The sequence below is a fragment of the Miscanthus floridulus genome, chromosome 10 (genome assembly GCF_019320115.1).
Source record: "Miscanthus floridulus cultivar M001 chromosome 10, ASM1932011v1, whole genome shotgun sequence".
Taxonomy (NCBI): Eukaryota; Viridiplantae; Streptophyta; class Magnoliopsida; order Poales; family Poaceae; genus Miscanthus; species Miscanthus floridulus.
Window position 1 is genome coordinate 131,147,521 of NC_089589.1, and position 27,107 is coordinate 131,174,627.

The 27,107-nt window shown below is 45.5% G+C and overlaps 2 protein-coding genes across 2 annotated transcripts; both read right to left on the reverse strand.

Moving 5' to 3' along the window:
- Window positions 1-11,202: 11,202 nt before the first annotated feature.
- LOC136489648 (putative disease resistance protein RGA4) lies at window positions 11,203-17,007 on the reverse strand. The gene is made up of 4 exons (XM_066486226.1): window positions 16,123-17,007; window positions 12,394-12,945; window positions 11,707-12,195; window positions 11,203-11,262 (listed from the first exon to the last, which is right to left on the reverse strand). The coding sequence occupies exons 1-4, from the start codon at window positions 17,005-17,007 to the stop codon at window positions 11,203-11,205; spliced, it is 1,986 nt and encodes a 661-aa protein (XP_066342323.1).
- A 2,826-nt stretch (window positions 17,008-19,833) lies between these two features.
- On the reverse strand, window positions 19,834-26,406 carry LOC136487245 (disease resistance protein RGA2-like). Its single transcript, XM_066484372.1, has 5 exons — window positions 26,247-26,406; window positions 24,696-25,872; window positions 20,449-22,561; window positions 20,185-20,370; window positions 19,834-20,079 (listed from the first exon to the last, which is right to left on the reverse strand). Exons 2-4 carry the CDS (start codon window positions 25,854-25,856, stop codon window positions 20,312-20,314), a joined length of 3,333 nt encoding a protein of 1,110 aa, XP_066340469.1. The 5' UTR covers window positions 25,857-25,872; window positions 26,247-26,406; the 3' UTR covers window positions 19,834-20,079; window positions 20,185-20,311.
- Window positions 26,407-27,107: the final 701 nt, after the last annotated feature.

Here is a 27,107-nt window from a genome sequence, read left to right on the forward strand (position 1 = left end):
TGCCGCTACTCCGGGGGCCACGACCTGGTGGAGGAGATTATGGCCTCCAACTACTGGCCCCTGGGCAAAGACAACCCAGCCTTTCAGCTGGAAAAGGTGAAGGTTCCTGTTTTTGGGCCGGAGGCCGGGATTCCTTTCCCCCGCTTTGGCCGGTCTTTAGGGGAGGGGTGACGGAGGACAGCTTCGTTGCCGACGTCGAGGAGGCCACCGTCGGGTTGGTTGGCAAAATTTTCGAGCGTGAGTACACGTCTCGGAGAGCCATGGTAGGCACCATGCCGCGGCTCAATCGAGTTTTTGAGGAGCTCGAGATCGTCTACCGGGAGTGCGAGGTTCCCGCCGAGGTCCTGTCTTCGATTGACAAGAAGAAGAAGAAGGCCTTCGTGAAGAATGTTATGGCGGAGGCCGAGTCCAAGAAGAGGAAGGGCGCCTCCGTTGCTCGGGCGCCTACGAAAAAGAAGAAGAGCGGTGCTCTAGTGATCGCGCCGGCCTCGTCTTCGGCCGGTAGTGCCGGTGTTGCCTCCGCCGGCAGTGAAGACGTTCAGAGCTCCTCCGTCCCATTAATGGACGTGCGGGTCACGAACAGAGAGGATCGCGGCTCTCCTGGAGCTTCGGTGTGCCCTGTGAGTGGTGCTGTGAGCGGTGCTGGTCGTCCAGAGGCCAGCGCTGCTCCGGCGCGCACCTTGCACGGTGCTGCGAGTGTCGCCGAACAGTCGGAGGCTAGCGCCGCCGATCCTATGCCCGACATTTTTGGCGGGCTGTATTCAAGTTCTGAAGAGGGCGCGGAGGCCATCTTGCGGCACGCTCCTTTGTCTCCTGTCGTTGTTGTGCCTTCGCCCGCGCCGGCGGCCAACATCGGGCAGCCGGAGGCCATGCTTGCTGAGTAGGCCCCAGTGGCTCAGTCTTCTTCGAGTCCTCCGCCCGCCAGGCCGTTGGCTGAGGAGAGCCGGCCCTTTGGGCCTTCGCCGCATGATATGGTAGAGACTTCTGCCCAGGGGGCTCGACAGGCGGCCCAGCCTGGGCTTTTTATGAGTAAGTTTGTTTGGTGCACATTTTTGAGTTTACTGTCTTCGCCCGGTTTATTTGTTTATGTATTGTACCAAGTGCTAATACCGTGTACTTGTTGCTTTGTAGGTGATGTCATGGCTGGACTCCTCACCCCGGAGGAGCGAGCGGCCGCTGCCAGCGTCAGGTTTGGTCCGGGGCAGCCAGGGCTGATGGCGCCGGGTCCGAGTGAGTATAGAGTGTTTTTATCTTACTCGTCTTTTGGCCTATTGTCATTGCCTATTTCTGATTGTCCCTCTGACCTGAGTTGTTTTTGTTTTTTTGCTATGTAGGCTCCTCCGACACCTCTATCTTAGGTTGGGAAGAGTGCTATCTTGGGGTTCTTGGAGACGTCGGAGGTGGTCTCTGGCGGTTGGTGTATGTATTGTGAGATTTGCTTTTCTCACCTTATGGTTTTGTGTTTGTTTGTTCTTCATTGAACAGATCGCTTCAAACAGCGTCTGAGGGACATGGATTTCTTCCAACTTCTCAGTGTTCATCTAGAACACCAGAGCTTGGTGCGTCTTCGGTGGTTTGCCTTTTTTGGTGTATGTTCGCCTTTAGATTTGTTTTTGTTTCTATGGCTGATCGCCTTGGTCATCTTCTTTCTGATCGCAGGGGTACCACACGGCCGTTGTTATGGAAGAGCGCTGCACTCACAAGGTCTCCGACCAAGATACTGCAATTGAAGCGCTCAAGGCAGAGAACGAGCGCCTAGAAGGTGAAAAAGGGGGTTTGGCGAACTCCCTTGCAGCTCTCCGACTTTCTCTAGCGGAGAAGGAACAAGAAAAGGAGGCTTTGAGGTCCGAACTCGCCAAGGCCCGGGATGCAGAAGCTTTGTCCGCCGAGCAGGCCCGCAGGGCGAACGAGTTGGCCGAGGGTCTCCGGCGAGAGCTAGCCTCTGAGAAGGAATCTGCAGCTGCGGTGGGAGAGCAGCTGTCTTTGACGACGAGGCATTTGGACTCGGTCAAGGGGGTCCTTGCTGCAACCGTTGTCCATTACCGGGCCATCATCGCTGAGTTCGGAGGCAAAACCTCCGCTCCTCCGGAGGAAGACAGCGTGTACGCCCTCGCCTCCTGGCTAAAGCGTCACCTTGCGAAGCTCCCTGGTCTGATCAATGGCTGCATGGACTATGGGGCACTGGCGGGAGTAGCGAATTACGCCAAGCTTTTGGTGCATGGCGGGTGTACGCATACCGAAAGTATTCCGGAGGGAGCGCTGCCGGGTCCGGAGGAGCTTGGTGAGACTTCTCTTGGTTTGCGAAAAACCTTGAGAAATTTCATTGGGTAGTTTTGGGCTCCATTTGGGAGGCCTGCTGCCCGGAAACTGGCGGAGGAAAAGAGGGCGAAGGTATTTCTAGTCTTTGTAGCCACTATTTTTCTCTCCTTGCTTTTTGCGAAGCTACGAAGGCTTTCATTGCCTGTGCCCCTGATATTTTAGCCTGTGCTACAGGATGCGCAGAAGAGTCTTGCGGGTAGGCCTCCACCCTTTCCGCGCTCATCGACCACGGGCGACGCCTCCGCCACCGCTGGCGCTCCGGTGGGCGCTATGATCGGTGGTGGTGATGGTCGAAGGCCGTAGGCGCCGTCCCCGCCCACAGCTGATGCGGGCTCCATTCCAGGAACTTCTGCTGTGGCCAGGACGCCGGAGGTCTAGGCTCTTTGTAGGACTTAGCTGTTTTGACTTGTATATTGTAGTCCAGTTGGACTCTTCTAAATAAAGTTTATTTTGTTCTGAATGATTTTGTGGAAAATTTTAATCTTGCGCAGGTTCCGAATCGGGAGCCTGCGCAAGATGTTGCGCCTTTGACTCTCTACAACGACGGTATTTATGTGAGCGGAGAGCTTTGAGAGTATTGGCGTTCGGCCTTTCCCCGGAGCGTTGCGCGCGACGTGTTTGAGTCAGTTAAATTTGACATAGACGACGAGCGCGCTGGGTCTACTCGTGCGCTTGCTTGGCGTGGACCTCCGCCACAATAGTTTGGATTTTATTGTAAGTTTGTGTCCTGTAAGAATGCTACTTGACATTTTATGGAATACAAAATAGGTTCACTTTCTTGATTGTTTGTGCGGGGGCTTATGTCTGTTGTGCTAGTTTACATATCTCATCTAGTCCCGAGCTTGCACACCGTGGGCCTTTGCTTGGGCGAACGTGCACGATACAGAGGTGGTGGCCAAGACCTCCGCCTCATGTTCTCTCCTTCTCTGTGCTTGCTTGATGGCCGGGGTAGAAGTGTTGGTAGTTTTTTGGCCGGCGGAGGCGTACTTGAAGTCCGCCTGGCGAGGCTTGCTGAATCGGTGTGTGATCCGATAGGAGGTTTGGCGCAGCTTGTGTAGACGGTGGAGACTTTTGGTTTTTCTTTAGCTGGGTGTTTTAGCTGTCTGGTGGTATGGGCCTCCGACGCTGCACACCCATGGGACATGTTTCATTTGTGGAGATGGTAGGTTAGGTCTCCGGTGTCAGGGGGATGTTACGAGATTTCATGCGATATCCCCCTTCTTCCGTAGGCCTGCGCTGTTCATCACCGTGTCGTAGTTCCTATCTCTTTTCCCACTGTCTCCGACCGTCTACTTGTGCCTCCGATTTTACGAGTTTTCGTACAATATCTATGGCCGACTTAGATATCTAAGGAGACCCCTGCCTCCATGGCCATTGCTGTGGCTTGTGCTTGTGCTCTGCCTTCTTCCCCCCTTGTGCCTTATGCTGACTGAGGTTTTAAGGGCGTGAGGGGAACCCATTTTTATAGCGGGGTGGTGGCTTTTGGTTGTTAAATTTTTGGTACGTTGTTTGTTGGAACGTATCTTGGCTTTAATGGCCTATATCTTGCTTGAATTATTCGTGCCTTTTGAGGTCTTATGAAGTAAATAGGCCTAGTGCCTAAGTGACAGGGTTTTGTCAGACCTTTTCCTCGTTTTGCTGTTTTCGATGGCGGCGACCTTATTCCTGGTTCTAGCGCCATAATGGTGTTGCCCCTGATGCTTGGGTTGGTTTTTTGTTAATGTCGGAGGCCTGTTTTGGCCGAGGTTGTTTTTGCCTTGATGCCTGAATTTTTTCAGGTCTTCGTCAAGGTCGGAGGCCTGTTTGGCCAAGGTTGTTTTTGCCTTGATGCCTGAATCTGGTCAGGTCTTCGTCAAGGGTCGGAGGCCTGTTTGGCCAAGGTTGTTTTTGCCTTGATGCCTAAATCTGGTCAGGTCTTTGTCAAGGTCGGAGGCCTGTTTGGCCAAGGTGATTTCTGCCTTGATGCCTGAATTTGGATAGGTCTTTGTCAAGGTCGAAGGCCTGTTTGGCCAAGGTGATTTCTGCCTTGATGCCTAAATTTGGACAGGTCTTTGTCAAGGTCGGAGGCCTATTTGGCCAAGGTGATTTCTGCCTTGATGTCTGAATTTGGACTGGTCTTTGTCAGGGTCGGAGGCCTATTTGGATAAGGTGGTTTCTGCCTTGATGCCTGAATTTGGACAGGTCTTTGTCAGGGTCGGAGGCCTATTTGGCCAAGGTGGTTTCTGCCTTGATGCCTGAATTTGAACAGGTCTTTGTCAAGGTCAGAGGACTGTTTGGCCATAGAGGTCATTTCAAATTGCCAATGCCTATGGCCGGCGCTTTGAAAGGACCTGTGCTTATTTTTGTTCACCGAATATTGCGGCGCCAGAGCTGGCCGCTTTTGGTTTTGAACTTTTCAAGCGTTCTTTTGGGCAATTATCTCTTTATACTTGTAGAGGATTTTTACATTGAGCCTGCCTCGTTAAAAACCTCACCTCCGTTTGGAGTTCCCCTGTGAGGAAAAGAGTACAGGCTCTTTTACATTTTTTGGGTTGAAGAAAAAAGAGCTGAAGGGTAAATGAACGGAGGGGCCTCCGCTTATTATTTGCGGAGGTTGCCCTTTGGTGCATTGCCTAGATGTAGTATCTGCGGAGGCTGTCAATATTCCAGGTGTGGGTTGTCGTGACACCTTCGCTGTCGGTCAAGTGGAAAGAGCCAGGGCGGCCTGCTGCCGTTGCTGTGTATGGGCCTTCCCATTTCGGTTGCAGTTTGCCAACAAGTTGTGCGTTGGGTTTTCTTCTGAGTACGAGGTCTCTGTGTTTTATGTCTTTCCTTAACACCTGAGAGTCTCTCCACTTCTTAGTTTGGGACTGATATTTTGCAATGTTTTCGACTCCTTCTAGTCTTATGGCTTCTATTGTTTCCTTTGCATATTCTTCATCTTGCAGCATTAGCTGTCTCGTTGTGCGGAGGCTTTCGTGCTTGATTTCGTCTGGCATCATGGCCTCTTCTCCATAAAGCAGTTTGAATGGTGTGAATCCTGTTGTTCTTGAGATAGATGTATTGTGTGACCAAATCACTTTGGGTAATTCATCTACCCATTTTCCTTTGCGTAGGCCCAGCAATGTTTTTGATATTGCTGAAAATACTATTCTGTTTGCTCTTTCCACAGCACCATTGGACTCTGGGTGGTATACTGAGGCGAAGGCTAGTTTTGTCCTAATGCTTTTGTAGAATTCTTTGAAGTTCTCTGAATCGAATTGTTTTCCATTGTCTACTGTCAGAGTCCTCGGTACACCAAATCTGCAAATGATGTTTTGCTAGAAGAATTTTCTGACGTTTTCTGAGGTTATCTTTGCCAGCGGCTTTGCTTCTATCCATCTTATAAAATATTCTACTGCCACTATTGTGAATCTGTTTCCTCCTTGGGATGGTGGTAATGGGCCGACCAGGTCCATACCCCATCTTTATAGCGGCCATGTCGGAGGTATAAGCTGGGTCTCCGACGATGGTTTTGACTGCCGGGGAGAGAATGTTTGGCATGCTTTGCATGTTCTGACTGTCTGCTCTGCGTCTTGTATGTGTGTTGGCCAATACAAGCCTTGCCTTATTGCCTTTGCTGATAATGCTCTAGAGCCAATGTGCGATCCGCAAATTCCTGAGTGTATTTCTTGAAGCAACTCTATGCCTTCGCTCTGCGATATGCATTTGAGGAGAGGCTGGACTACTCCTTTCTTGTACAGTACACCATCTATGATTGTGTAATTTCTTGCCCTGGCCTGTATTCTTGCTGCTTTTGCTTTATCTTCTTCGGTGGTTTTGCCTTCTAAGAATTCTGTTATCGCCTTTCTCCAATCTTCATTTTGCAGGTGTAGTATGGGCTTAGGTGCCTTAGATGTCTCCGCAGTTGCCGGAGACTTCAAGATCTGGTAAAAAGTGTTTGGTGGCAGTGGCAAGTTATTTGCCGCAGCTTTTGCTAGTTCATCTGCCTCTGCATTTTCTGATCTTGGGATGTGCTTCCGGGTGAAGCCCTCGAATCTCCGCTCCAAATTTCTGACAACGGATAGGTATTTGATGAGTTCTGGCTCTCTTGATGTGTATTCTTTTTCCTACTTGGCCAGTAACCACTTGAGAATTTGTTTTGACTGTCAATGTTTTTGCCCCTAGGGCCTTTGCTTTACTAAGCGCTAGGATCAGGCCTTCATATTCTGCTACGTTGCTTGTTGATTTGAACTCTAGCCTTGCTGCATATTTCAGTCTGACGCCGGAGGGTGCCTTTAGGATGGCAGAGGCTCCTGCTCTGGCTTGGCCCCAGGCTCCATCCGTGAATGCTATCCAGCCTTGAGTGGTTGGTTGAACCTTGGGCTCTGTCGGAGGTGTCCAATCTGCTACAAAATTGGCTAGTGCTTGTGATTTGATTGCTGTTCTAGGGACATATGAGATACCAAACTGTGATAGCTCTGTAGCCCATTTTCCTATTCTGCCGGAGGCTTCTTTGTTTCTGAGCAAGTCTTGCAGTGGCAGCGATGTTGGAACTGAGATTTCGTGGGCTTGGAAATAATGCTTTAGTTTTCATGATGCCATCAGCACTGCGTAGGCAACTTTTTCTACCTTAGTGTAGTTTAGCTTGGCTCCGGATAGTGCTTCTGAGATAAAATAAACTGGCTTTTGAGTTTTGCCTGATTCTTTTTCCAGCTCATGAACTAAGACTGCGCGGACTGCATGGTCAGAGGCCGCCACATATAGCAATCGGTGGCTGTCTGATTCTAGGATGGAGACCACCAGTGAGTTTGCCAGATACTCTTTCAAGTTATGAAATGCCTCCGACTGCTTGGACCCCCACTCAAAGTTGTCTCCGCCCCTCAGGGCTTGGAAGAAAGGGAGGTTGCGTTCTGCTGATTTTGAGATGAATCTGTTGACTGCTGCTATTCTTCCTGTCAGCTTTTGCACTTCTTTCTTGTTTTTGGGTTCTGCCATTGTCATTATTGCTCTGGTTTTGTCTGGGTTCGCTTTGATGCCTTCGCTGCTTATGATGTATCCGAGCATCTTCCCTTTTGTAACTCCAAATATACATTTTTCTGGGTTGAGGCGGAGGCCAGCTATCCTGAGGTTAGCGAAGGTCTCCTGTAAGTCAGAGAAATGATCATCCTTGTTCTTGCTCATGACCACTATGTCGTCGACGTAGGCTATGATGTTTCTATCTAGTTGTGAGCCCAAAACTTCCTTTGTCATTCTGGCAAAGGTTGCTCCGGCATTTTTGAGCCCCTCCAGCATTCTGGTGTAGCAATATGTCCCGAATGGAGTGGTGAAACTTGTCTTGTCTTCGTCTTCTTTTTTCATCCAGATTTGGTGATACCCAGAGAAACAGTCGAGGAGAGAAAACCTCTGGCATCTGGCTACCTTGTCGACGGAGGCATCTATTCTTGGCAATGGGAAAGGGTCTTTTTTGCAAGCTTTATTCAGATCTGTGAAATCTATGCACATTCTCATTTTGCCATTCTTCTTTGGTACCAGTACTACGTTTGCAAGCCATTCTGAATACTTGACTTCCCTGATGACTTTTGCATCTAGCAACCTTTGCACCTCCGCCTTTGCTGACAGGATTCTGTCCTCCGATATTTTTCTCTGTTTTTTGCTTTCTTGGCCTCATGTTTTCATTGATATCCAGTTCGTGCTGTATGATGTCCCTGCTGACTCCCTGTAGGTCGGAGGCTGACCAGGCGAAGATGTCTTTGTTTTTTACTAGAGTTTCCATGAGCTCTTCCTCCTCTGCTTTGCTCAACTCTGAGCTGATTGTTACTTTTCTATCTGGTAACTCCTTTTCTAGAGGGGTCACCTTTGTCTCTTCTTGACCTGCCATATCTATTTTTCCTCTGGGCATATCCGGAGGCTCTAGTTCTTTGTCTGCCGACTCGACTACATTGATGTTTCTTTGAGCTCTGTAGATTACTTTTTCTATGTTTCTTGCTTCTTTCTGGCTGCCTCGGACTGTGATAATACCATGGAGTGCTGGTATTTTCATGCACAGGTAGGCCATATGCAGGGCTGCGTTGAATTTAGTCGTGAATCCTCTACCCAAGATGGCATTGTATGGGTAATACAGATCGACGACGTTGAAGGTTATGTACTCGGTTCTAGCATTTGCTTGGGTTCCAAACGACACTGGGAGTGAGATTTTTCCTAATGCTTGTATCTGCTTGCCTCCGAATCCTATCAAAGGGGATTCGGAGGGCTGTAGTTGATTTCTGCTGAGCTTCATTTGGTTGAAGGTATTTGCGAAGATGATATCTGTTGAACTGCAAGTGTCAATTAGTACTTTGCTTATCTCCCATGCTGCTATGTTGGTCTTGATTACCATTGCATCTGTGTGAGGGTAGCTTTCTAGCTGGAGATCTTCTTCTGTGAAGGTGATTGGGACTCTATATCAATCTGTGTATTTTGCTGGGCCTTGGACTGCTACGTTGTTTACCAGGCGGAGGTGATCCTTTTTCTGCTTTTTCGTTTGAAACTCCATTGATGATCCTCCGGCGATTGGTAGTATCATGCCTATTGTTGGTAGCGGTCCATGGGGGTTGACTTGGTTTTCTGGGTTTGGCTCATTTTTTGGTGCTGGTGGTTGGTTGTGAGGTGGCGGTGGAGGCAGTTGCTGCATGTGGTGCTGTTGCGGCGGAGGCTCGAACCTGATTTGGTTTTGTGGCAGTGGGTTTGTTTCGAGGTAGGTTATGTGGGGAGGTTTTGGGTTTGTGTAGGTTAGGCTTGCCTCCGACCTATAGTTACCCGCTAGAGGCTGCTGCGAAGGCGTTGACCCCCATGCTGGTAGGAAGTTTGGGTAATAGGCAGAGGCCAGTGTGGAGGGATGTATTTGGGTTGCATTTAGCGCTGGGTACATTGGGCAGTACTGCTAGTGGCCAGTTGTGTAGGTGGTGCTGACCTCTCTTGCGCTCTGCTGTGTCGGAGGTTGTGCAGTCTGTTTGTTCTTCATCCTTTCCTGTGTCTCTTTTGTCTCCGGACAATCTTTGGTGCTGTGCCCGGTGCTTTCTCCGTGAAAAACGCAATATGGCCTGCGTTGTTTCTGCTTGTGTTTTTTGTTCCAGTTTTTACCTTGGTAACCTTGCCGACCTTGGTTCCTGGTCTGGGTCTCTGGCCCTGATGGCGCTGGCAGTTGCCCTTGTTCGGGGTAAGGTTGACCCTCGATGCTGAGCACTTGCCCCTGGCCTAGTTTCTGATTTGATGCATTCTGGTTCATATAGCTTTTCTGGGAGTTTTTGCTGCTGTTTTGCTGTCTGTTTTGACCCTGCTCCTCCAGCCTTTTCCGGAGGTCATTGTCTGATCTGCAGTATTTCTCAAACTCGTCATACAACTACTGTATGGAAGTTGGTTTCTTTCTTGCTAGATGTGCTGCGAATGGCCCGATTCGGAGGCCTTTGATCGCTGCTTCGATGGCGATCTCGTCTGGGACGTCTGGTGCCTTCGCCTTTAGTTGCACGAATTTCCGGAAGTAGTCGTGTAGTGTCTCTCCCTGCATTTGCTTGCACTGGAACAGATCTATGGAAGTCAGCGATTGTGCTGTTAGCCCCTTGAAATTTGTCAATATCTTGTCCCGAATGTTTTCCCAAGAGTAGACTGTGCTTGGTTTGAGCATAGAATACCAAGCTAACGCGTCGCCTTCGGCTGTAATGACAAATGACTTTGCCAAGACGGCGTCGTCTCCGCCGGCGGAGGCTACTGCTGCCTCGTAACTCATAATAAACTGATGGGGGTCTGTCTTTCCGTTGAACTTTGGTAGTGTGATTGGCTTGTACGCCGTTGGCCATGGCGACTGTTGTATGCCTTCAGAGAGTGGGGACTTGGGATCGATAGGCCTCCGCATCACCTGAGATGGCATCATGGTTGGGCTGATCACTGGCGGAGGCCCTTGTTGTCTGGTTGCAGTTGGTGTTGCTGCGGAGGCTGGGATTGCGGAGGTTGACGCTGGTACTGCATGCTGCATACTTAGCATCTCAGCATGTAGGACTGCCAACTGCTGCCTTATTTCTGCTGCTTGCGTTGACGCTTGAGTAGCTTGCTGATTAGCTGCGAATGCTGCTGCCATTATGTCCCTCTCTTGTTGCGCTCTTTGCAACTGTGCTTGCAGCTGTTGCAGTTCTTGCTCGAGTGTTGTGCCTGAATTTGGTTGGGCCTCCGGATCTTGAATCTCTGGATCTTGGGCTTCCGATGGTTGACCCTGAGCATCTGCTCTGGTGTCATCCTCTGCTGGCGAGGTTGCGTAGGTGCTACGAGTGGTGCGCCTAGGCCTTCCCCTCTGACCCATGGTCGTTGCTGCTCTGGTGGTGGTTTTTCTTTTCCCTGCCATCATTGGTTTGCCTTGGTCAAACCATGGTGGGCGCCAATGTTGAGACTAGCGGTCTCAGACAAGGTGGAGGAGATAGAGGCCTCCGCCCACCATGCGCTGCTCTCAGGCGGAGGCTCGGGGAACAGGCACGACAGGTGGGCGTCTAGGGAGATGGCACGCAAAACTAGGGTTTCATTAATTCACACTCCAACCCCCTGTACTGTTACAAGTGTTCCCTATTTATAGGGCTCAACTACCACTTTTACAATGTTTACAATAGTACCCTTCAACTGCTACAGTACATTCTCAGAATATTCCACTACTCGCCTTTCCTCTTGGGAGTAATCTTGTCATGCCACCCTCAGGTAGTGGGCCTGCGCGATCAGCTGGCCCATCAGGCCTCAGGATTCGGCGATGGGCCTTTGGGCCTCCGCCGTCGGTCTCCGCCTCATCAGGCCTCAGGATTCGGTGAAGGGCCTTTGGGCCTCCGCCGTCGGTCTCTGCCCCTGGGACGCCGGGGCCATAGACCCCCGACGCCCAGTATTGCCGTCCTCCTGCTTGGGTCTCTGCCCCTACGAGCGGAGGCCGAACCGGCGCGCCTGCGCCGTCCACGAGCGCCTTCCTCTGGTTACCTGCACACACACGTAGGTAACGTTGGCACTTGATTAGCCTTGCAGCGGGGCGGCCTCCGCCCCTTCCGCCGGAGACACCTACGAGCTAACCGGGCAGGGGCTGCGCCAGGGTCACCGGCAGCGTCCTGCAAGCAGTCCGAGAAACCGTCATCTTTCTAGGTCTGGAGGTGCGGTAGCTGGGCCTTTGCTTAGGTAGTTGGTCGGAGACGTCTCTGCGAACTGCTGGCCGCGTAGGTCTCCGCCACTCTCGGAGGCCGTGTTACAACACTGGCACAGACCATCAGGGAGTTGGGTGGAACAATGAAGTTTGTCCATCCTTAAAAGCCTCAGGCTCTTAAAGACACATGTAGCTGGAACCATCATCCAATTTGGTAGCCGTCTACCAAAGTATCCTATAATGCTTAGATGCCGTATGCTGGATGGAGGGCCGAGCACCTCAATTACCTCCTCCACTACTCTCTGCTGCTGTTGCTTGTTGGTTTCATCCCTCAATCCCATGAATCCGCTGCTACTCCAATATAATGCCAAAAGGTGAAGGTGCTCCTTGCTACTAATCATGGCCATTCCAGCCGACGAGCTAGCGGGCACATTTTCTAGACCATGTAAAGTAAGCTCCCTAAGCTGGGACAGAGGCCCGATCTCTTCCAAGCTGCACCAGCCCGTGCCCCCATTCTTGTCCAAATGTACTCGGAACCCATAAAGTGTTCTTAGATTTTTTAGCTGACCAAACCCCTTGGGTATTAAAACATTGTCATGGGAACCATACATGCTAAGAGTTCTTAGATGCAGAAGCTGTGTAATGCAGCTAGGGAGATGGTCTAGCTGTGGACATCCATGAACCACAATGTGCTGCAAGAACTTCATCCTATGAATGTCTCCAGGTAGCCTAGTTATATTTGTATCCTCTAAGTTGAGGTATCTCAGGTGCCTCGGCTGACATAGAGAGTCAACCAATCTATCACAATCAGTACCACTTATAAAAAGAACTCTTAGGGTAGACAATCTCCCAAATGAGTCACTAGGCTGAACATTAATTCTTTTATTTATAATTAATGTTCTTACTGATTTGAGCTTCTGTAGAATATCTCATTCTAGTGCTGACTTGGTTGATCCTATAGACAAGTGACGTACATGGCTGATCTTGCTACCACCATCATCTTGCTGGTCCTGGACCACCAATGATTCTTCTTTAGACATAAACTCTGCAAAAGATCGCACCACGTCATGCATGGTGCATGAGTATCGAGTGAGAGCTGATTCTGTTGCTGGTTCAATAAGATTCCTCGTGATTAGCTCCTGGTAATACCCTTCTGCTATTTCTTCTAGCCAATCATCATATGAACTAGTGCTTCTGTCTGGTGGATGGATAAATCCCTCACTGATCCACATCGGAACAACTTCACTTCGCCAAATAGTTGTACCTTTAGGGAAAAGTGAGCAGTATAGGAAGCACTGCTTCAGCTGGGGAGACAAATCCTCATAGCTCAAGTAGATCGCGTTGTCCAGTTCCTTTGGCAATCCAGCTACTGACCATGCATGATGCTTCAAAACAGCCTCCCAATCACTCTCGCTTCGGGGCTTCGTACTTAGCAGTCCTCCCATCACTTTGATAGCAAGTGGTAAACCTCCACACTTACTGATAATTTTCATCCCGACAACTTTCAGGTGATCTGTTCCATGTACCTACCAGCATAAACAACCATTTCCACTCATAAAACATATTTACAATATTTAATTTGTAAAATAATGGTAAGCAGTTAGCCGATTTGTTATACTATATAATCTTTTGTATATGCTGCCCCGCCAGCGCGGACGGAAGAAGCTAAAATGATAAATACTCCCTGTCACAAAAAGAGCAATTATGGGATTTGCGCTAGCCGAAATAGCTCCAGTGACAAAATTTTAATAAATAATATTAGCATTTATGTCACCCTACAAATTTATTATGAAAATATATTCTGTAATAATTTAATGGCACTTACTTTGTATCATAAATGTTAGTAGTTTCTTATATAATTTTAGTCAAAATTTAAATTACTTGACTTCTTGGGAAGTGAGAATTGCATTATTTATGGAACAGAGGGTGTAGAAAGGTTCAGTTTGGAATTTATGGGCCCACCTCACATTGGGAGCTGTCCATGGCAGTTCCGCCCAATTCATTGGCTGATTTGTTGTTGGACGCTAAATTTTTTGTTTCCATTCATTTTGCTACCTAAATTTGCCTACATCGCACATTTAGGTTGACAAATATTTTTGTGCAAGTTTTCACAACTGAATATTTGGCATGGAAAATTTCGAGAGCCAATCAAGCATGCCTTCAATATGCATAAATTGCCAAAATCAAATTATGATTTAGTGGCCAATCTTACATGTAGATGGGAGAGATGAGTAATTTATTGGAGACTTATAAGTGACCTTAGATTATGTTTAATACTAAAAACAATAATATTGATGCAAATTTAGAGGTACATTTATTACCTTTTTATAGTCGTACAAGTCGATAATTTAGATGCAGATGTTTATGTTACCTAGATTATTTTTACTAATGAAAAATATGGGTAATTTAGATGCATATTTTGGTGTTACTTTTGTTATTTTCATGATGATAGAGATGGATAATTTGGATTCATATTAGGGGTTTTCTTTAGGTTATTACTAGCAAACATACCTGTGCGTTGCAATGGGAACTTTGTCATGTAGTTAGATTACTCATGTAGTGCTGGATATCTATTTAGTAATCACTTCATGTGTTTCAATTCATCTAAAATCAAACTCTATATTGTTCCTTGACACATGCTATATTTTTACTCATATGTGTACGGGAGGAAACTCTCAACAATCATGTTATTTGTTCCATTTCATTTTGGAATCGGGCTATGCACCACGCCTAAACGTACACTTAACTTGTACGGACATAGGTAAATGTGGTGGACCATGGTAACACTTTTGTATTCCAATTTGTTTTGGAAATAGACTCTGCATCATGCTTAGACATCCTACTCTAACTTGTACACAAATAGAATAGATTGATCCCATCGGGCAATTGTGATTGATGAAAGATAATGAAACATTTTGGTCTTTAATATATGAAAGAAGGCCCGTGCGTTGCTATGAAAGAATGCCTAAGAATTTTGAAAAAAAGATGTGTCATTTGTCCGGACAAGTTTTTAAATAAAACAAAAAATGAGAATTATTTTTGAATGATGGAAGCAATAATTAATACAGTTTCAAGGGCATCACTAGGAAGTTTTTGGTGCCATTATCCGATGGCAGTGTGTAATACTCTGCATCCATAATTTGCTTATTTGACCCAGTTCCTCAAGTGCAACGGGCCTGCATACACATAGCACCTCTCTTGCACTTTAGTCCTCAATTTGTGTAAAAGGATTAACCCAAAGATGCAATTTTTTTGAATGACAAGCCCTCACCCACATGGGCCAAGAACAGGCATCTAACAGGCTGAGGTGTTACATTCATCCCATGAAGGGCAGATGTCCTCGACAGCTCACCACACACAGCAGATGCCTAGAACCACCCCTTGGTACACACCCTCCCTGGTCACATGCCAAAAGAGTTGATGCTCTGAATACTACCTATAACACCATATGTCGAAAAATCTGCTTATAGCCCAGCTCCTCACATGGAACGGGTCTGCATAGCACATCTCTTGCACTTTCGTCATCACTTTGTATAATAAAAAGGTTAACCCAGAGGTGCTACAATTGGAATGAAAAGGATTATAAGCTAGCCCTCACGCGCCCTCACGCTCCTAAGCTTCCAAGGTGGTACGAAACGCACCAACTATAACTCCTCATTTGGCAGATGGGATGCATGGGCCAACAACACAACTACATGCTTCTAACAGGCTGGTGTGTTACACAATGTTCACCATGTTTCCAATGAGCCATTATCAAAACTTTCTGGCACTTTTGTGGGATTTAACTTGGAAATCATTCTCAAATATGTGTTGTTTAGGTTATCACTGTGGATGTTGTCTTTAGGATCTCTTAAGCTTTTATGTCTTGTTGCAAGGTGGCTCCTTCCATGTAATGGGGGTCATTCCCTAATATCTACTATTTTTTTCTTAATAGGTGAATATACAACTAGAGTTTCAACTTAAAATATATGCATAGAAAGTTACAATGACTACTAATAGGATAAAAGATGCAGTCCATGACATCATAGCTCATCATGGACTATAACCATTGCGGACACACAGTTTTGTGATACAAAAAGTAAGAAATAGTGAATATTGATGAAAAACATATAGATTACTTGGTCAAATTATCACACTTCGGTGGAGGTAACAGAGTATCTATATGGTTATTATGTATAAAGAATAAAAGAGAGACAAAGGGCACAAAGACAAGCAATTTGATTAGATATAGGTACTAAACATTTCCACAAACTTCTAAGACTTATATCTCAAAGGTTCAAACCTGTATAGGTGGACACATAATGGATTAGTGTGGATAATTTAGATGCATATTCATGAGTCACTTTAGATTCAACAACAAAGCTCGATAATTTGGATGCGTACTTATGGCTTTACTAGGAGTTGTATATTGTAACTAGTTTGTAATACCATAGTTTTCTAAACCTGCTATGTCAAAATAGGCCCTGAATAGATAGAGTTAAGGGAATAATGTGCATTAAACTGCAAAATAAATGGTATATGTGTTTACTAACTTGACCAGGTGTTGGCGGCAACTGTTTGTTGAGCAATGACTAAGCATCATCTTCGTTGAGTGGGCTGACATGATGTTGGTAGAAGGAGGCTCTGGTCCGTAGAGCTAGGTCTTCTAATCTTGTAGTGATTAGCACCCAATTGCCTTGTTGATTTTTACTTGCATTTCTGACTGGAACACTAAGCACATTGCTCCATGCTACATTACTCCACACATCATCCAAGACCAGGAGAAACCTACACAAGGACAAGGTGTTGGTGAGCCTCCGTGAGAGGAGGGTCTTGTCTTGCACCCCACCATGGACTCCCCCAGCATGCTCAATTGCTGTTCTGAGAAGCTCAACCTCATCAAAGTGTTGGGTGATGCTTATCCATATCTTCACTTTGAAGTGTCCTTGGACGGTGGTCTCATTGAAGATCTTCTGGGCCAAGGTGGTTTTGCCCATGCCTCCTGTGCCCACAATGGCCACCACTTTGATGTCGTGGTGTCCATTGATGGTTAGCATTTGAGCAAGCTCCCTTGTCTCCCTCTCAATTTTCTCACCAACAATAGCTGACTCAACAAACTCAGATGTCACCTTCTCTCCAGTGGACATCCTCTGTTCTGGGTGGGATACTAGATTGATGAAGTTGAACTTGTGAGCCTCTTCATATATGTTGTCCAGCCTCTGGTTGAGCTCCGTGATGCGGCTACCTATCTTGTGTGCGAACACAGGATTCCGTAGGTAGGAGAGCAATGGCCGACAGCAACCTAGAGCCTTTTCAACCGTGCTGCTACCTTTCGACTCCCTCTGCTTGTCAGCTTCGATTTGACAAAGGTCTAGGATGCCAGTGGCGTCATACATGGCGTTCTTGAGCTTCTGAACCCATCTTTGCACCCTCAATTCAGTGATGCGCTTCCTCTCAGCGTCAGCAAGGAAGCATTTGATACTTTCCATGTTGTTCTCTAGCTTCTCAATATCGCCAGATATGCCCAGCAACATCTTCACCTCTTCGGTTGCCATGTCGGCTATCAGCTGCATCACGTAGGGTCCCATAGCATCCAAGATTGCGGCCATGGCTCCCCCAGATGTCCGTCCTATACATATACAAGTACATCAGAATCATACACTTGTTTCATCAGAACAACCACTGGATCATTTGTTCTTTTGTGCCACTTGTACTAAATCACCTTATACTAGACCCTCATAATATAATTTGGATCATGATAATTCTTTTTTTTCAATCTAGATCTATTGTTTTAAAGTGAATTAGGATTTGCCAATGGATACTAGACGTTTTGTATGCTTACTAGCTTACACCAAAAGGGCGAGCAGCTGGGAGTTCAAAGATCAAGACGTTAGAATGCTTCTACTTACACCAAAAGGCAAGCAGCGGGGAGTTTAAAACTAACGCTGGAAAAGAACCAGCCTCGCTCTAGCTACCTATTTCGCTCATTCTTTTTTCCTTTTTTTAGAAGGATAGAACTTGCAGTCAACATGTAGATTCGCTACAGATACATTTTACAGGCATGATCCTGCATTAATGTGAATAGAACATGCATGCATGAATAGCTAGCTAGAGAAACAAACTTCTCCAAGAGGATCTCTACACACCGCTTTATCATAAAATTTAGAAAACAAAACAAAAAGCCAGACTCCTATAGACTCTCTAAAGCACTCGCCATCTCTTTTGCAATCTAAAACCACCCTTCTCACTCTCCATCAATAGAGAGGCTACGCAAGTTATGCCTTACTTCAGAGTTGCGTACATTGCTTCCACTTCCCTCCCCTGCTTCAGCGTCAGATGCTCTCATGTTATTTTTCTCATCTCCTTCCTGGTCTCATGTTATCTTCGTCTGGGTATATATAATAATAATAATTTCCGTACCTTCACCTATCTCAATCGCACCCTTGCATACATGGCATTTGGGTTGTGATCTGCTCCGATCCGTTATGTTTTCCTTCCTTGCAAAGCAGAGCATCTGTGTATATAATGAAACTATTGCTTAAATTTAGAAGGACGACCATGCTTTGACTGTGTTTGTTCATTCTACGCATGTCTGCTTGCGGTGGGGTTTATTACTCAACGTTTCATTCATCAACACACCTCATTCAAGAACCTGGCCATCATCTGTGAGCCGACAGCTCCTGCTATTGCTTATGGCCACCAAGGATGATGGGAGTAATCGCTGGTCACCAAGGATGATGGGAGTAATCGCGGGTCAAAATGTTATGCGCACCTGGCCATCATCTGTGAGCCGACAGCTCCTGCTATTGCTTATGGCCTTGGCATTAATGTTCTTATATTTGACCTTCCATTGCAGGCAAGACTTTTGATGTCTCTCATCTCAGAAAAAAAAAATTATGCTGGGATGGCCCCCATGGAGTAAGGCATAACATCTCCATTAGTTGTACAACTCATAGAAACCAAATATATACGTGCGCAGGCAAGGATACAACTAGTGCTGCAGTCTCACCTCTCCAGCTCGGTATTTCAACACTCTGCTAATTCACCATATAATATCATATAGTAATATTATACCTGACACCCCGCCGTATCCCTGTGTGGCCGGGGAAAACAAAAAGTTTTGCTCCCTCCTCGAGATCTGTAATTGAAAAATTGGCGTCGTCCAGCCCAAAGGCCAGCTGATATTTGTCAAGGCCGGCACCCTTTCCTTTCCAGCACACACCTCGGCCACGCCGGCTTCTAGGCTTCTCATGATTTGGCACTAGGTGATCGATCGTGTCTTTGCAACTGTCCTCTGTGTGACAGTGTAGAAAACTGAAATTAAATCTGCCCCGCACGCTCCAATGGGAAAAAGGAATGTATAGGATCCCATCCCTGCATACATAAAGTTGGTTGCATAAAAAATACATACTAAGACGAGACGAGCAATGTGTTGCGAGAGAAAATTATTAACTACCTTGCCCTGGCTAAATATACACTTGCTTTATTTCTGATCAGGCGCGGCAAAAACCAAGCGACATCAAAGTTTTCATCTTCAGGAATGTAGTCGACTCACTTGATATGGCTGATCTTATCGTTCTCAGATGAGCTGCCTCTTAACAAGAACAATAATCTCCATGCTGTCTAGTGACGGGACTCCTTTTAGCACCTGCACATTTGGGCAACCGATGATCCTGATTTTCTGTAAGGTTGTTGATCCTTTTGAGCAGGGGACAATCGATTGCATATGTCGAGTGCGGGGACACCTTGAAGCACCTGCAGATTTGGACAGCGGAGGATACTAATCTTGTGCGATCTGCTGCCGCCGGTGGCCCTCTTGGGCTTGGGGCAGAGGGACACGTCAAGCTCGACAACTGATGGGATGTTCTGCACATATATATCAGGTTGGTAAGGTCCTCGTACAGGTTGAGAGCCCAAGCGACAGAGGTGTTCTGGTGCAAGGCCCAAAAAACCAACCGACGACAGGGTGGTTGTGCTCTGCTCTGCTCTGCTTTGTGTCTGCTCTGTTATACTTTGTCCTTCCTCTCTTCACAGACATATGGTATATGTATATATATGATGAACCTCTATCCCCTGCTTCCAAAGAAGTATGAATGAACCATTATATTCCTCAGTCACAGCTTTGCAGACACAGTGAAGGCTCGTCCTGCCCATTTGCTCTGCCTCCCTCACAAAGCAGAGGGCCTTCATATATTGGTGCAGTGCAGGCGACAGAAGCAGAGGACACATATGGTGTTGCCACGAGATTAGAGGAGAGGAAAACTCCATAATCGCCATTACATTGAGGAGGCTGAGTAAGATCGACCAACAATAATGATTGGGATGCCTGATTTCATTATCATCAATCAGGTCAGAATACAATGTTCCTACTGCATGTCTGCTTTCATCACCACACATTCGGTCCATTACAAGATCCACGATTTCAGGCCCATTACTTGTGCAAATATACATATAGGTCCATTACTTCAAAAAATATATATGGAGTGTACAAATATACATGGTCAAGACTACAAGAGTGCACGAGACGGTATCCGTAACCATGATTTTGCAGTATGTCGACAGTCTGCATGTGAACAGAGTATGTGTACTGCATGCTGGAGACGAGTTTCTACCAAGCAGATCTCAGTCCAACTTGCCACTGCAAGCTAACATCATGTGTCTGCCGTAAGGATCCTGGATGCCTGCATACATTAGTTACACGGTCAGTGCATAATGACACTTGAAAATACGTAATAATCTGAGAGAAAAAATATAATTACAAATATAAGAGATGATAATACACATACTTTGGCCAGACTTGAACAGGGAAAAGGTGAACACAAGCACTGTGTTTTTCTTTTGTTCCAAGACAATTGATTGTTAACAATTGTAGATGTCCTCTCGTCGGACGGGCAGGCTGTAGCAACACTTTGTTTAATCACCATATATTTTGATGCCCTGCTGTTCTATGTGTGGTCCAATGAAAGCTTTTCCTGCAACGAATCAGAGTACAAGCAATAATTCATAAATATGAAAACTCACTTCCGGCCTACTGAAAGAATGCAATTTACCTGAACACACGCGCCATCTTTCGAGGCAGATCTTGTGCTTTCCAATGTGGCTGATCTTGTCCCATTCGGAGCTACCTGGAGATGAGGAGGATTCGTATAGCTTCTTGTTGCATTCCAACTTGAGATACCTTGGGTTTACAGCTCGCAGGTATCCTGGAAGCGTCTCCATGGTGGTGTCCTGCAGTACAAGGCTGTCGGGTGCTGTGACACCTTCTAGAACCTCCAGCTTTGTGCAGCGAACGATCCTAATGTTCTGCAACCTGCTGTCGAGTGCTGTGATCTTCTTCAACTCAGTGCAGTCAAACACATCAAGTTCCACAACTGAAGGGATGTTCTCCACATGTGTCAGGTTGGTGAGCTCGTACAGCCATAGTTCTCTAAGAGTATGCCTCTTGGTGCTGGCGAGGCCTGGTGGAAGACAGCTCAGCTTGCAGTTTTGGATTTGGAGTCTCTCCAGACAAGGCATGGCTATGGCAGTTTCCACATCCATGTGCTCCTCACAGTCATTCCATTCCCACTCTTCCCACTCACATAGCCCAATCAATTGCAGATTTCTCAGTTTTGGAAACGGTGCAGATGTACTACCATCGGAACCTCTAGCTGCCACGAAGGATGACGCTTGGAATTGGGGGCCAATACGCTTGATGGCAGGCGCATCTTTGATGATCAGCAATTCCAAACTTGGGAGGCAGCACAGACCATCAGGGAGCTGGGTGCAGCAAGGAAGGTTCTCCAGTTTCAAATACCTTATGCTCTTAAACTCTGCCGATGCTGGAGCACACATCCAGTCTGGTAGCTGGCGACCAACGTATCCCCCTTCCAAAATAAAATTCTCCAGGCCGGTTGGAGGGCAGAGCTTTTCCAAGACTTCCTCAATCACACTCTGTTGCTGCTGCTGCTCTGCCTCAGCACCACCTGTCCCTATAGTATGTCCACTTGCACTATAGTTCAACTCTAGATACCCAAGGTGGCGCTTGCTGCTAATCATGGTCTGTTCAACCATCCGGCTGTCCTGCACCTTCTCTAGGCCATATAATTTAAGATCCCTAAGCTGAGAGAGAGGCTCCAGCTCTTGCAAACTACACCAGCTATTGCTTGCATCCATGTCCACGTGTACTGGGAAGCCATAAAGTGACCTCAGATTTGTTAACTCACTGAACCCCTTAGGAATGATATTAACATTTGATCCTTGGATGTCAAGAGATCTTAGATGCACAAGTTTTATGATGCTGCCAGGAAGATAGCATAGCTTCTTACAGTAACCAAGTGAAATGTACAGTAGAAATTTCATCTTCTGGATATCATCTGGTAGCCAAGATATATCAGTTTTCTCCAAGTGAAGGTATCTTAAGTGCTTCAACATAGATAGAGAGGGAACCAATCTATTAGAATCAACAGACCATATGTACAGTACCCGCAGGCTAGAGAAACTACTCAGCGAGTCACCAGGAAGATGAAAGTTTACTCTAGAATTTATAATTAATGTCCTAAGTGACTCACGCCTTTGCAAAATACCCCAATCCAGTACTGATACGGTCTGTTCTATGGAGAGACGACGGACATGCATACCAGTAGCAGCCTGTTCTCTGCCAACCACCACCACTAGTGATTCTTCTCTTGCCATGTATTCAGCAAAGGTGCGGACCACATCGTGCATGGTGCACCGGTATCCAGTGAGAGAATATTCTTTTGTAGGTTCTATAAGGTTCCTCTTTATTAACTCTTGGTAGTACTCAGTTGCCATCTCTTCGAACTCATACTCTTGTGAAATAGTACTACTACCATCCAAAGGTTGGATAAATCCTTCACTAATCCACATCCTAGTTACTACTTCATGTATGAGTTCTTCACCTTTAGGGAATAGTGAGCAGTATAGAAAGCATTGCTTTATCTGGGGAGACAAGTCCTCATAGCTCAAGTATAGCCGGTTGTCTAGTTCTGGAGGCAGTCCGGTCAGTGACCAAGCTGGCTTGTTCAAAACAGATTTCCACTCATGCTCACTTGGGTATCTTGTGCTAAAGAGACCTCCAATCACTTTAATTGCAAGTGGTAAGCCATCACAATTTTCAAGAATTTCTATCCCAATAGTTTTCAGTTGATCAATTCCATCTACCTGCCAGCATTTAATTTAAAGCTTCTTAATTATTTCTAACAACTATCAGGTTGCTTATATTACATTTCCTTGCAAATAATACGATTTCAGCATGCTTCTTTTGTAAAACAATGAAGCTTATGTACATATTAAGTACTTTAGATGCAAATGTAGATAATTTAGATGTAAATTTTAGTGCTACTTAGATTATTGTTTATAATAGTATATAGGTGTCGTCTAGTCCAGACCAACATTTAGGCTTACTTAGGTTATTTTTTATAACCACAGAGGTCTGTAGTTCATATACAGATTTAATGTGCTACTCTAGACTATTTTGTATAACGAAAATGTGGTTATGCTTTTACAAAACATACTAGCTAGATCCGGTGAATATTTTTATAGTGGCTACCAAATTGTCGACCTTATATTTCTGCTTCTTTGAAAGAAGTTCTAGGATTTAGCTCTTTTTCAACATTACTGTGGGACACATAAGGAAGTTTCTAACTACTAGTAATCACTACTTCCAACAAAGAGGGCGGTTTTATTCTAAGTGAAACAATTTTAGCTTTCACTAAATTATAGTTAAAATTACCATCCACTACTGTAAAATGATTTTAGGAGACATGATCTTTGATTAACAAAGGAGGGCACACTTAGTGACCACCTCCATAAATGGTCATGGGGCCTCCAGGAAAATGCTCGCCTCCAAAAATCATTTAGGGAGACAGACGTCCTAAGACAACAACCTCCGAAAAGCATCGATTAACTAAGGCGGTCGGCTTAGGATGACTGCCTCCACAAATAAATATTTAGATGCGGGTGTCTTAAGTTGCCCACCTCTATAAATAGTTGCATGCAAAAATAATTCATAACTTGTACATATGAACTCGTATAAAGATAACCTTTATATCAAAATTGTTGCCTTGAATGTGATCTACAACTTAATAGTAGTTTAAAAGTTTTTTATTTGAAACTATATAGGGTCCTAAAATGTTGTTGTAAGTTTATAGATTCCAAAATTTTATATTTAAAATTTTCAAACAATCTTGGATGTTGACATTGTCTATACAAATGTTGTAAGTCTCAATACAATCTACAACTTTGTAGTTATAAGTCTTTTATTTGAAGTCATTTGGAGTCCCAAATATGTGTTCTAAATTTATAGATTTTGAAATTCAAACTTTAGAATTCCTAAGTCTTTTATTTGAAGTCATTTCGAATGTTCACATAGTTAATACCAACATTGAGGGGGCTAATCTGATCTACATGTTTTCCATTGATAATTTTTTTATTTAAAATTTTTAGTGTCTCAAATATTGGTTTTAATTTCACATATTTTGAGATTTAAAATTTTGAATTTTTTAAACAATCTCACATGGAGACATATCCTATACCAAAGTTGAAGTGCTTGACAAGATTTAAACTTTATAATTAAAATTTTTCCATTTGAGTTCAATTAGTATTCTTATTCAATATAAGATTATGAAATGTTGATATAAAAAGATAGCATCTTATATATAGTCACAAATAAGTGTGTGGTGGAGTAGTAGAGAGGTGCTAGTGCTGAACTGATTCTCCAAATCCTATCTCCGTAAATGGTAATAACAGATACGGGCATCCATTAATCGATTTATGATGGCGGTCGTTTGCCCGAGGTCGAAAATGGTTGATTAAGAATAATGATAGGCCGGAGGCAGATGTCGTGCCTGCCTCCATAAATGCAAAATGACCGCCTCTAAATATCATTACATTAATAGTGAACAATTATAAACAGAAATAGGTTTGCTCTAAATATACTTATTTATTCTTTATATACAAAATCTAATGATACTAAATTGATGTCATAATTGAAGTTAATATTTTCTGTTGATATTAAATATAATCACATTTCCAGTAGCTAGACTTCATAAAGAGCTAGCCATGCACTAAATTTTTGGATGGAGTGAGTAATTGCTAACTTGAGCCTAGAGTTTTGTTATTACTCGTATATTTTATTATTCTTCTCTTTCTATCATGTTTTACTGGTCTACTTTTTCTACTCTCGTAAGCTGGTGTTCCTTGCACTAATGTTTAGATTTAACGGAACTATGATCCATATGCTTTCTATAAATCAAGTATATATCCTAGTTGTATAAAGTATGGATAGATGACTAACCTGGTCAGGCTGCAACTGTTTCTTGAGCAAAGACCAAGCATCATCATTCTCTAGAGGCCTGACACGGTGTTGGTGCAGGGGGGCTTGCATCTGTTGGGGTAGGTGTGCAGATCTTGTAGTGACAAGGACCCGGCTTCCAGGTAGTTTCTTGCTGGCATTCCTGACTGGGACACTAAGCACATGGTTCCAAGCCTCATGACTCCACACATCATCCATCACAAGCAGAAACCTGCCTGTGGATATGGTGTTGATGAGGGTCTCAGTCAGCGTGCTCCTGTCTTGCTTCCCACCATGGTCTCCGCCAGCATTTTCGATTGCTGTCCTCAGTAGCTCAACAACATCGAATTGCTGGGTGATGCTTAGCCATATCTTTGTTTTGAAGTGCTCTTGGATGGTTGCATGATTGAAGATCTTTTGGGCGAGGGTGGTCTTACCCATGCCACCGGCACCAATGATAGACACGACCTTGATGAGGTTGTGATTGTTATCTTCTGTGGTTAGCACCTGGATGAGCTCCCTTGTATCCCTCTCTATCTGTTCTCCAACTATGGCTGACTCGTCGACCTGTGAACTTGTCCTATAGCTGGAGAACTCAGCAGCAGTTAGCTTCCTTGGCTCCGGGTTGGGACCGAGGTTCATGTTGAACCTATACTTGTCCGCTTCCTTGTGGATTTCGTCCAACCGCTGGTTGAGCTCCATAATGCGGCTGCCTATCTCATGGGCGAACACGGGATTCTGTAGGAAGAAGAGGAGTCGCTGGAAGAAATCTTGTATCTTCTCTGCATTCCCGCACGTGATGAGTGTGGCGATGGGGTTCCCAAGGCACATCAGAAGTGGCTGGCAACAAGCTACAAGATTCTGCTCCCTGCTGCTGCCACCTTCTTCCAGTTCCCTGCGCTCATGGGCCTCGAGCTGACAAAGCTCCATGATGTTGGTGGCATCGTACATAGCATCCTTCAGCTTGCTAACCCATCTTTGCACATTCTGGTCAGTGATCCGTCTCCTATCAGCATCCGAGACAAAGGCTCTAAGGTCCTCCATCCTGGCATCCAGCTTGGTGATCTCACCAGAGATGCCCAGCAACATGGAAACCTCTTCTTGTGCTATGTCTGTTATCAGCTTCTTGACGTAGGGTGCCAAGGCATCCAAGACGGCTGCCATGGCTAGAGTCCAAGTCCTACATGAGCAAGTAAATCATCAGACATGCATTAGATGGATCTGGGATATCTGCCGGGCGCCGGCCCTTAGTCAACTATAACAAATTGGTACTGAAGGTAAGTAATCAAACCAAGGCTTTATGTTAAGCAGAACAAGGGGCTAGGTACAAATCGTGCGTCCCATAGAGGGAAGAGGAAGGCAAATTAACACCACCCCCCAAAAAAAAATACTGCTAAATTGTGTAGGCAGGAACTACACTGTGGATCCATCGGCCAAGCAAAGCAAGCTAAATATAATTTGGAGAACATATCAAGATGGATAGAGCTCATCATCATCATCACTATAGATAAATAGAGGGATCGGAGCAGATCGAACGAAGCTGTGTACACACACCTTGCTTCTCAGTAGATCCGCCTTACAGGTAGTAGTCTCCTCTCCTCTGCTACAAAGAAATAAAAGGATCGGATCGGATTGATGGGCGGCGCTTGGTTAAGCAGAAGCAGCAGCTCTAACTAACAATTTTGTGGTGAATGATGCATGAGCCGAGGAGGAGGTCGGGGGTTGTTTGTATAGTGATGGTAGCGCTACGCTAGCTGATAGCAATTATAATGGGTCTTCGTTTGGTCTGGGGCCAGGGCCAGCATCGCGCGTGTGTTGTGTGAACTGCTGGCGGTGGCAGAGGAAAGGACGACTGCACTGCATGGTATTATTGCTGGTGGCTCCCATGTCAGGATTTAGTTCCAAAAAGTTTTCCTAAAAAGTGTTAGAGTAGCCATCACATCGAATCATAGAGCATTAAATGTAGACGAAAAAAAACTAATTGCACAGTTTGGTTGGAAATCACGAGATGAACGTTTTGAGCCTAATTAGTCCATGATTGAACACTAATTGCCAAATAAAAACGAAAATGCTACAGTAGCCAAATTCCCAAATTTCGCCCAACTAAACACAGCCTATTGCTGGTCGTCCATTGTCATTGACTCACAGTAGGTCAACTTCCCTTGTTTAGTTCGCGAAATTTGGGATTTTGGGTTACTGTAGCACTTTCGTTTTTATTTGGCAATTAGTGTTTAATCATGGACTAATTAGGCTCAAAACGTTCATTTCGCAATTTTCAACCAAACTGTGCAATTAGTTTTTTTTCGTCTACATTTAATACTCTAGGCATATACCGCAAGATTCGATGTGACGGGTACTGTAGCACTTTTTGGGAAAAGTTTTTAGAACTAAACATGGGCTACTCCTTGTTAGTAC